This window comes from Uranotaenia lowii, chromosome 2, assembly GCF_029784155.1.
Source record: "Uranotaenia lowii strain MFRU-FL chromosome 2, ASM2978415v1, whole genome shotgun sequence".
Taxonomy (NCBI): Eukaryota; Metazoa; Arthropoda; class Insecta; order Diptera; family Culicidae; genus Uranotaenia; species Uranotaenia lowii.
The window spans coordinates 157,025,597-157,037,811 of NC_073692.1; the positions used below are offsets into that span (position 1 = coordinate 157,025,597).

The 12,215-nt window shown below is 35.0% G+C and overlaps 2 protein-coding genes across 3 annotated transcripts in view; both read left to right on the top strand.

Moving 5' to 3' along the window:
• The window catches only part of LOC129748583 (uncharacterized), a 443,445-nt gene that overhangs the window by 202,238 nt on the left and 228,992 nt on the right, over window positions 1–12,215 (top strand). The window lies entirely within an intron of this gene.
• Window positions 11,000–11,809, top strand: LOC129748585 (uncharacterized). The gene is made up of 2 exons (XM_055743243.1): window positions 11,000–11,063; window positions 11,274–11,809. Exons 1-2 carry the CDS (start codon window positions 11,019–11,021, stop codon window positions 11,790–11,792), a joined length of 564 nt encoding a protein of 187 aa, XP_055599218.1. The 5' UTR covers window positions 11,000–11,018; the 3' UTR covers window positions 11,793–11,809.

Here is a 12,215-nt window from a genome sequence, read left to right on the forward strand (position 1 = left end):
CCACAAATGAAACAATCAGAATTGTGAAAATTTGCATTGGACTAGTTTATAATTTTCCTATGTTGACCCGTTCACGACTGCCAGCTCATCTTAGGAGTACCTATCAGAAAAAAGAGGAATTGGAGCTTTTCTCAGTATCCTATCAAAAGACAAAAGAAGGTGAAAAACTGCAGTACGAAAAGTCCATGAGATAAAATAACACGAACCAACGCGAATGTTTTTACTTGAAATGTGATTAAAATAGCGGATTTATAAATCCTAAAATATTTTTCAAAAAAAATCATTAACTAGCTAGTACAATTATACTATCTTGAAGCAGAGAATCTCGATACGATGATTATGTCGTACTTTGCGCACTGCAGACTCTTTTCAAAACTTTTGTGCTATATTCTAATAGGGGAAACGGGTTCTAAATGCTCCTACTATCTTTTGGCGAAACGACTGGTAAATCAATATATCTTATCATGGCTTTTTGAGAATAGTAAGATTTGAACATAAAGCATGAAAGAATTTTGTGAATTTAAATACTCATAAAAAATTAAAAATTCATTCGAATTGATACTTTTTTAAGGTAAAATTTTGATATTTTTTTAATTGTACGTTACCAATCCCGAAACAAAAACTTGGGTAATTTTTGTTTGTTTTAGCTTAGCTTAGGTTGATTGACTACACATATCCACCTTGAATAATTGAACCCGAAATGATCCTTAAGATGTCTGGATGAAGAATCAAAAGTATTCTAATATACTCTGTTATTGATTGCTAAATTTGTTTGAAATAAAAGTAAATACACTTCGGATTCCAAGATCGCCGGCGTGGCTCATTCGAACAAGTTCCACATCGCCAATAATGGCTGCTACTCCGTGATTGACCGAGGCCATCAATTTTGTTAATTGGTTAAATGAACTAAACCTGGGATTGGCTACAAACCCACAATGCACAAAACTGATGCTCTCTCTTTAATCATCAATGATGGCGCCGGCCACGTCCTTGTAGTAAATAGATAGGTTAAGAAAAATGAGAAAGGGATCGGAGAACAACTTTGCGCATAAGGACCGAGTTCACCTCTGTATCCTTGCAAAAATAAAAATGGTTAGGAATGTGGGGAAAAAAAATAATTAGGAAACACTTTTGACTAGCGTTATGCTGATAGCCTGGTGATTATGACTAAAACACATTGCAAGTCAACGTATAAGATTGATTTCCATCTTCATATCTCAAAAAGTTGTGGCTCACATAATTCAAAGTTCGAAATGATATTCAACATGACGTTAGTGGCCGACAGGTAAGATGTGTTTTCTCATATAACTGACTGTATAATAACAATGTTCATTCAGTTTCCAGCTGGCTAGGTATATACACGGATGTCGGAATACTTGTAAGTAAACTAGCCCACCAGATTGACTCGTTCTTCCAAAATATACTTACTAATTTAATATGTTCATTGACACGTGCGGCGAGATGAAACGCTAGGTAGAAGAATTTGTAAAGGCATGAAGAATAGGCGGATAGGCAAGCATCAGATGAGCTTCGTAGGATAAAGTTTGGATAGGTGTTGAAACTGTAAGTCTAGGGCATTTTTTATTGGAAAGCATGAAAGTGTGGTGGTACGCCTTTGCCATACAACAGACTACTCTGTATAGGAAGCGTGATCGACTTTTGATCAACACATTCCTAAACACAGCAGGCCAGTTGGATTGTGTACTGTCAATACACAGTCAGGCTGTGTATTGACAGTACACAATCCAACTGGCCTGCTGTGTTTAGGAATGTGTTGATCAAAAGTCGATCACGCTTCCTATACAGAGTAGTCTGTTGTACGGCAAAGGCGTACCACCACACTTTCATGCTTTCCAATAAAAAATGCCCTAGACTTACAGTTTCAACACCTATCCAAACTTTATCCTACGAAGCTCATCTGATGCTTGCCTATCCGCCTATTCTTCATGCCTTTACAAATTCTTCTACCTAGCGTTTCATCTCGCCGCACGTGTCAATGAACATATTAAATTAATAAATTTATCGGCGATTAAAACTTATCATCAAAATATACTTACATAAACACACGCAATACATTCATCCCATAACAGTTCAAAGAAAGCCATGTGGTCCAGGTATGGTGTATGCGCTACGTCGGAGATTTTTCGAACCTTATAATCTAAGAATGCATGTGAGCGCATACTTAGGCAGAAACTGCGGTGAATCCGTGCACCCATGGTGGATACATAACTGATTGAGTATATAATTTTAATTGGTGAAATAACGGATGGTTTGAAAACATTTGAAATCATTCTATCAAAATAACGAAATGTATTTTTACGACATTATAATTGTGGCACAAATATTTGCCTTCATCATGTTTGTAAAATGCCTCAATCCTAAAATAAAAGATTTTTTTTTTTGTAAATTCTTTATTTGAAACGGCTCATACCTTGAGGTTTTAAAATAAAAGATTAAATAGTAAAAAAAAAACTCAAATTTTCATTACTAAAGCTTTGAATGCCATAACCAACAATTCCGCACATACGATGGCAAAACTGCGGTGAATCCGTTGACCCATGGTGGATTATCTACAAATATACTGATAAACAGAAAATCATTCAGTAACGCATTAAGGGGGTAGTAGGGTCTAACACTTTCAAAAAATCGATTTTTTTTTAATTTTTTTATTTTCTTATAGTAAAACATTTCAAGAATGTTGTGTCACATTTTCAAGTCAATCGAAGCAGAACTAGATATTATAGGCCTTTATCTCCTCTTATCTAATACTGCAAGAGAGAGAGAGAGAGCAGAAACTTCGAACGCGTTTTTCTCGAAAGCACATTTTTAAAGCCCGTGGACATCGTCATTTGAAAACTACTTCACCGATTGTTTTCAAATTTGGAACATATTTTCTACATATAAAATACCAAACCCCAACGATTTTCTTTTTTCTTTACTTTGGGGAGATTTTACAGATAAAAAATGGCGGATTTTTTCGTGAAAAATCGTAGTTTTTACTTCAAACAGCCACAAAAATTCAAAAAAAAATTTTTTAAGTTAAATAAAATCGTTGGGGTCCAGAAAAACATCTATTAAAAATATTTCGCTCTGATTTTTTGACTTCAGATGATTCTGTGCTGAGATACAGTGTCCACCGCAAATCCTGTGTTCTAAAAGGCATCCTCGAAAGTGCTCCGTCACCGGCTCAACTTTCAATATTTATCTACGAAAAAATTACTAAATGTTCTTTTAACAATGCTTTGTATAATGCAAAAAATTTGAATATATTTGTTTGAACGATAGCTCTAACAAAAAATTCGTGAAAATGGTGTCTTTTCTTACCCGTTAGACCCTACTCCCCCCTTAAGGAGGTTGGAAGAATGAATTGATTTTTGATTTTGTGTATGTTAAATTTTCTAAGGGTGTAAAAAGAATTGCATTTAACATGTGGGCTATAGCTCAGTTGGCAAGTCAGTTGCTTCCTGAGCCGATGTCCGTGAGTTCGAGCCCAAGAATAAATACCGATCACAGTTGTACTGGATAACATTTTTGACTGTCCACCAACTGCATCGTTGATATAAGTTGCGAGTGACATAAAGATGTCGACTATAATCAAAACAACAACAAAAAAGAAATATATATGTATCAGGTATCAGGTATCAGAAAAGGGGTAGGCTTAATAGCGGAATATATATGTTATTGTTTTCATATATTTTTCATAATGTGGTAGTGTAGATTAGGAATCCGGGAAATGCCTAGAAAATAATCAAAATATGTTTAAATAATTTTGATTTTGAATACAAGACGACAAATTATGCAAAATTGAATTATTTTATTCCATCGTGCACTGTGGGTTAAATAAATTCACCGTGCAGTCGACAAATAAATGAAAGATGGGATGCACCTTTAAAGTAGTGTTAGTGTGTCGACATCCTGTATTCATTGGGACAAATGTGCTATGAATTTGTAAATTCACTAATACGATAGTATTGGTGTTGGTGAGCGTCTGACATTTCCCTTGGCTATGTATGGATTTGTCGATGATCAGTCTATAAACAGAATTTACCGCGAGTAGTCACGCTGCCAAATACATTCACCACACATAATATCTTAACAAATTTTAAATGTTCTAGGACATTTGTCAATTTTACATAGGGTAACGGACTTATTTTGGACCGGGTACATATTTTGGACCACCTTTCAGCCTTTTCCAATATTTCGCTCATAAATCTTTTTAATCATGAAAATTTTGAGCACATATAGTCAAAGCTACTTCTTATGATTCTAATCATATCTAACATTCTATTTAATTAAGAATGTAAGGGAGAGTAAATTGAAAATAAAGTTTTGAATTTTCACAGTTGGGCCAAATCAAGCCCATTTCAGGAGAACGTGTCATTATTGGAGACAACTTTCAAGAAGTTTTCTGTATAGCTGTGATGAATTTAACATCTACAAACATGTTCACAGCTATGAAAAAACACTTGAAAACTAGTTTACAAGCTCGAAGAACAAAAAAAACTTGTTTTGATAGTAATTTGACCCATGTCGAAAATAGGTCCTACTTAATTCTTTAGGGACTTATTTTGGACCACTCAATATAACCAGGGTATTACACTTGCTGTTAAATGCTCATGAACTTAATAATACGTTGTACGACGATATGAAAAAAATGTTGTGCACTATTTCAAAGGCTTATTGAGAATAAAATTTGGAATTTTGGTATTATTTTGGCATATTTTATTCAATCAACTCGCTAAAGCCCAAACCCGCCTTTAGACGGGGTTTACTTCAATCGGCATAAAACCAAGCCAATTATTGTCTTAACTTACTTTTTGTGTTTTAATAATCGAACAATCCACACTTATGGCAACTGTTTGATAAGCAGTTGTCAGAAGTTACACCTTAAAGATGTTTAAAAACTTGAAAAATGTGGATATGCACCGTTTTTTTACTAAGTCATTATTTTTTAGGCTTAACCTTTTTTTTTCTTCATGAAATAGCATTGACAATTTTGTCTAAAAGTAACAACTATTCAGGGTTGATTTTCTAGATAAAAAAATTCTTGGTTAGGTATAAGAGACGAAATATAAGCCCCGGCTTTTAAATTTTTAAAGGGATCGAATAATTTTCGTACATTTTTGTCTTCTTTAAATCTATGTTTTATACAGAGCTGATGCCAAACCAAATCCACTAAGGTTTTGGAAGACAAATTGCATCAATTGATGTCACGAAGTTGATGATGTCAGACTTTATTTACTTATAATTGGGTCACCTGAAGGAGATTGCGTTCTGAAAATTGATCCTTAATATCCTAAGATCAACCAACTGACCAGTATTTAACATTATAGAACAAATTTCGTCCAGATGCTGTCATGATTTTCAAAACATGAACATGAAACACAATATTTAACAGAGGAGTATTTCGGTTTTTACGCTAATCTTTTCGTAAATTATTGTTTTACAATATAATAAGTTTTAGAAAAAAAAGATTGTAGTATGAAATATTCAACAAACAAGTGTACCTAAATAGTGGCTATGGAAAAGTTGAAGAAAGTTAGTTCAGGAAAGAATTAACGTGAACAAACCAAACTTGACCACACGGATAACAAAGGGAAAATTAACTGAATCATTCGTATAACTGCGTATCCATCGCTGTCGTGATTATAGAAAATTTAGAAAAAAAAACGTATTAGGTATAGGGGTGGTCCAAAATAGGTCCAAAGGGTGGTCCAAAATAGAAACCTGGTGGTCCAAAATACCGACCAGTCTAATGATCGAAGAATCGAGTTTTTAGGCTTAAATCTTGTTATTTTACAACAAACGGCGATATGTTTCGATAGAAAAAGCCCTGATCTTCGTAATGAACGGATAAAGTAGTCAAAAATTGTAACGTGTACTTAATTAATTCAGAAAATAGCATAGCCACTTCCCAAAGCGGTCCAAAATAGGTCCGTTACCCTAATAGTACTTTAAACAATGTAAAAGAGATTTTTTTAATAAATTGAATCAGTAATTCTTTAATTGCATTTTGATAAAAAATTTGAAGTCATTCCACAGAATATTTATTTCTAAAACTATCAGTGAGCATTTATATTGAATTTTCAACATTGGAAATAAAAGTAATAGGTTTGTAGGTTGATTTTTTGGTTCCTTTTATGGCATTCTGTATGAAAATCGCAACTTGAACCTTGAAATTAAATGTGGAATTCACACTCAATAAATTAGATAATTTTTTCTTCAGCATCGCAAAGAGCTACACTTTTAATTAAAAAACTCAAATATTAAAAAAATATGATGTGTGTATGTGTATCAATGATAAATAACTTTTGGATCCCAGAAATCAGATTTTTGTTTTGTTTTAATAAACCTAGTTTACTGAGCAAGCTAGCATGATTTTGCTCTTAATTAACAAAAAGAAGAAGAAAAATAGGAAGGGAGATATTCAATTTGGTGCAAGATTCGAAAATCGTATTTTTCATCGGGGCTTGTGATATAGCTCAGTTGCCAAGTCAGTTGCATTCTGAGCCGATGTCCGCGAATTCGAGCCCGAGAGAAAACATCGAACATTAAGCTTAGTTCTTTTAGAAATGGGACACTTTCTTTTGCTAATAGCTCGTTCACTACTAATCGGACATTCAAAATTTTGACAGCATTTTGATGCCTGTTAAAAGTAATATCAGAACTGTTTTTTTTTTCAAAATTTTAAATTTTTGCGTTTCTGAGATATTTACAATGCAAGAGAAAAAGAAAAAAAAATATTTTGCACAGTTTTCTTCAAAATTCATCAGTTTCAAATTGATAGCTGACAAAACCGTTGATTATTCAAATAATTACTGAGTAAAACTAGTGGAAAAGTATGCAAACACTGTCAAAAATGTCCACAAAGTTCAAATCAAGCATTGGAGTGAAGCACATGATCGGCAATTATGGTTTAAGGTCATCAGGAAAGTCAAGGCTCATACTAGAATTTTTAATTTTTAATAAGCGAAAAACTAAGTGTAGATCTCTGAAATGTCAAACAAAATTACTCCGATAACCCGAAACTTTTCCCTAGTTATGAGTCATTCAAACCTTACCTCAAACAACATGTTTTTGCCAATTCCAGAGGTCGTTAGCTGTATATTCCGTACCGAGGCAATGAGACAAATGATTTCTGATGGACAACACAGCTTATGAAAAATCCTTTTTCAAACAAACTCCAGCGTTTGAATCCTATAACATGTCTGCTCGTAGCAAGGTCCCTAGCAGATTAAAGTTTGTATTTGCTTGTTGTTTTGTATAAAATAAAATGATTTGTAAAAATTAACTACAGGGTGCCTTCTATATGTCAAATGAAAGGGCTAACTCCGCTGCCTAAAGTGGCAGAGTTTCATTCCTGTGCAGTTTGTTTACATTGAGTTGTGAGCTATGGCAGAGTTAAGGGCAGCTGTTATCGCTGCTCGGTTTGGCGCGCAGATGACGAGCTTTTTTTTCGGACGAGAAGCTGTTCGTTTTGGAGCAAACAGTCAATCCTCAAAATGATCGAGTTTGGAGTGTGAGCCTCCAGCAAGCTCCTGCGGATGAGCTGAACGTTTCCTGGTTCCAAAATAAGACGCCAGTCTTGCTTCCTGAAAGATGGCGCAGCATCCCACACTGCAAAGGTTGTTCAGACGTGGTGTGAGGAAAACTTGACCGATTTCATTTCGAAGAATGAATGGCCTCCGTCGTTTCCGGATCTGAATCCAATGGATTATTTCGTGTGGGAGTATATGATGTCTAAGCTGAACGACTATAAAATAGCAAATTTGGAGCAATTCAAGCGAGTTATCACGAAAATCTGGAACGAGATGCCGGTGGAGCAGGTGCGCGCCGCTTGCGACGTCTCTCCGAGACGTCTGAAGCTGGTTCGATCAGATAAAGGTGGTGTAATTCCCAGGGACGAATAACCTAAAAGGTTAAAGTCCCGTAACAAACAAGCAAGCAAAGGTGTAATTCCGAAATATCGCCTGTGAAGTATCTTTATGAGTTACTGAATAAAGCTATGAAAGCCAGATTAAGATTTTCTTCTTATTCTTTGAGATATTGAGGTTTTACTGTGTGACCGGACTTTTTTTTCACCCTGTAGACTTAATTCGCGATTTCGAAGCTAATTTTTGACAGCTCGTGTGTGTGCAAGAAAATGTAAACAAACGGGTGGAAATACTAGCTTCTAATAAATCATTATTTTCTTTGATTTGGTTAGGATTTTCAGAAAATGACGGATACAGATTTGTAGTAGAAGGTTCAGAGATTATTGTGAGCTATAGGAGAAAATGTGTATGTACCGTGAAGCATCGCAAAACGACATCAAAAAAGGTCAATTTTTTACTACTCCAAAAACTATTCTGAGTATTTCACATATTTTTGAATGAAAACTCGAGCCAAATGCACATTTTCAATTGCAGTTTGTTAAAAGAGTAGTCAATTAACGTTCCTTTAAAATTTGGGAAAGACCCAACAATTGGTAAGGTAGAATTTTTTATTCGAAAAAACATAAATTTTTGCTATTTTCTATTAGGTTTCCTTCTGCAGCTGCATACAATCAGGCGTGATAATTTTAAAGCTGGAAAGCGGATTTTTATATTTGATGGTGGTTGGCATGAAAAAAAATTATATCCTTGGATTACTACACAATTCAAGTTTACTTAAATGCTTTTCAATTGCCAACGTTCAAGGGTTATAAAATTTTTTGTATTTTTATCGGACCTCATGATCACATTTTTTTTATGGAAAATTTTAATGAAAATTATATTTATATTTAAATTAAAACTTAACATTTTATACTGTCTTAGGCTGAAACTATTTAAATTTTTATATAACGTATTTATTAAATGAAACAACTAAACCAAATCCAATAGTTCTAGTTTAAAGTAACAACGAGAAAATCGTTCTTTTATATAGACCAACGAGAATCGCATAAAGTTTAATATGAAGATATGATAAAAAACATTGATTATTGGCAAAAATTAAAAGTTAAGAAAATGGACGAAAAGATTGATTCACATAGGGGCCGTTCAGATATCACATGGACAGAAAAATGAGATTTTTGACCCCCTCCTCCCCCTTCGTGGACATTTGGCAAACCCCTGCCTCCCTCCCCGTATGTCCACGTGGACAGATTTGAAATTGTTTTTTTAATCTAATTTGTAATAATTATTATTAATTTCAAAATTATCATATTTTTAGCTTGCTTTCAAGTGGCTACTAGTTGCTTAAACTTAAACTGGGAAGCTTTGCAATTTTAAGATTTTGATTAAAACATCTTAATATTTATTCACCTTAAGAAAATGTTTTGAAAGTAAGTATGTCCACGTGGACACTACCCAAACCCCTACCCCCCTCTCCGCGGATATTTTCATACCCCCTCCTCCCCCCCAAGGCCGATGACATAGTGAATACGATGCGATGCGATGCGGTGAATGCGATTCAATGCGATGAATCACATTTGATGAAAATGTATGTGAATCGCTTAAACCTGACATACTCAACGCGGCGAAGGAGATGTAAATTTGTTTCGCCGCTCGAGTTCGCATAGGCTGCGTCCGTAAATTTTCCGCCAATTCGCATCGCATCGCATTCACTATGTCATCGACCTAAGTTGTCCAGGACTTTTTTAAAATGGAATTATCAGATAGAATTGACTCTCCTACCAGACTAATTTATTTAAATTTACTTTAAAACAAACTCCAATTTTTCAAAGGAGTGTTTTTTTTTCAAAATAATTTGGATTTATGAAAACTTAACTCGAAGCAATGTAAAGTTGTCTATAATTTATCGTTCACCCAGAATGTTGCTCACGCTACATCGTACTACCCCAGATGGCAGCAGCGCAGCTTCGAAAGAGCGGATAGTTGACATGATCTGCACAATCCGAGAACACCATTAAATTTCTAAAGTCAGGATCTGTAAAGGTGTGAGTAGGTTTTACTGGTTCGTATTTTTTCATTTGTAAATCAGTTTTGTTTAGGTTCAAAAGAAAAATCATTGGAAAATAACAATACCACAGAAAGAAAACTGTAATGTTATCCATGCTCGGAACCTAATTTTTTAAATGTCAAAAAGTACTTTTTACCAAATATTTTAGGAATTACTTTCATTTTAATTTTTTTTGGAAATTGATTAAAATTTTTCCCAACAATTCCCAACATACTTCAATATATGTTTTAATTTTTTGTATCACATGCAAAATCATGTCGGGATAGGTAAAATGGATACTGATTGTAGGAAAATGCAGTTATAGTCCTATTTGCTGCCCATCTGCCCAATTTTTGTTCTGAAATTTTGGAGGATAATTTTCCCGTTCTCGTCTGTACACGCCAGTAGGACGAAAGGACTGGTGAGTTTATTTTGAAACATGTTTTCGATGAATTTCTTTGATAACAATCCAATTTTATTCAAATGTAATTGATATTTCAAATACCTATCAATAAACCATAATTTAAACAAAATTTCTTGAGGTAAGAGGTGAAAAGGAATGTAGAGATGAGACAAAGGATAGTACGAGATAATTGGGTCAATATAGGAAACATTTTTAGGCTACTTTTTAAGGCGTTTTTGTGCTATATAAGGCATCTGTGATAAGGCGCCGGTATTATTTAGAAAGGTTATCTCGCCAAAAACCAAAAAGACTACATAATGGATTTCAAGAATAAATTTAACGAAAACTAAGTAAAAGTTTTCAAAAAATAAACTGGTGAGGATAGAGCAGTGAGCAGGAGTTTCATTCCCGAAAAATTGTGGAATCCCCAAGTGCACCGAATAAACTGAGTGGGGATCCCCAGAAAGAACGATGTATATTTCAGTGCATTAATAAGAAAGTTGATTTGCCTTTGGAACATCTGATTAAATATACAATTCACCTGGGTGAAGATGAAAATGGTTAACACATGCTTCTTAGGGATTTTTAAACGTTGATCAAGAATGAAAAAATAGGCTCTTAAAAGTGGTATAAATAGCTCCTTATTTAAGCCGTTTAGATACATTTCGCACTAGTTTGTAGAGTAAAATCGACAGAAATGAAATTCGGTTATTTCCTCGTGCTGTGCGGCTTCTTGGTTGTGGTATGTACAAAGGTGTTTACAACATAGAATATAACTTTAGTTAGTGGTTGCAGTGTTTCCTTATATTATAAAGGTTATTTCTTGCAAGTTTTTTTTTGGCTTCGATCGAATCTTAAGACTAATATCCAACTTTCAAAATTCAAATTTGAGTCTCAATTCTAATTCACATTATTTTTTGATTCAATAACTATACCACTCCTTTCATCACAGGCTACAACTGGCCAATCTGGGCAAACACCCGCACAATCTTCCCTGGCAGTTTCCATAACAAATCTTGGCCGTGCCCTTGGAGATTTAACCACGACGGTTAAGGCTAACCTTACCACAATCAAGAAGCTAGCCGGCTCAAAGACAGTGACCGCTTTGAAGAATTTGAATACAGAGCTGAAAAATTTTGGCACCACTTTGTCGAAGAATGCAGTGGACTTGCGGACGGCCTTAAGTAGAACCGTAACGTCAAACCAAGTAGCGATCTCCCTCAACGGTTTGACCAGTACACTCAACAAACTGAACGCTGACCTCAAGGCAGCTGACAAAGGTCTGTCCAGTCAGGAATTGATTAACGGTTTGGCAAATTTTTATAAAAAGGCTACCCCGACGGTTAACAAAATTCTGGCATTGCTGCAAACTACTCCCGGAACCGCAGCCTACAATGTGCTTCGCGGTGTTACGGCCCTGATTGTTGATGTGAACACCTTGGGCAACGCAGTTCTTGGTCTAGCAGGGTAGGGTAGTCATAAATTGATAATGCACAAGACTTTTTGTTTTAGTTATTTGCAGTTTTGATTCGTCAATATATTCGAAAGCCCAGTTGAAAATCAAAAATCCCGCACTTGTCTGTATTGACTTTGAGAATTCCGATTTTGCTGCTATTTCTCATAGGCTGGACGTTATCGATTAATCTCGCAATCGATTAATACTAACGTTAGTAACGTTGCAGCCAAGGCCAATTAAGTAGAACCGCTAGTAATGCTCCTTCCTTGAACACTTTGCTAAATCACATCATGAACGGATTTCAGGTCATCAGCATACAGAAGCTCCACAGAAGCAGTCATCAAGAGTTGAGAAGGGTTGCCAAGTCATTTATACAAAATGTACGAAGATTAGCGGTCCTAAGTGATTTCCTTGTGGGACTCCAGACGACATATCGAA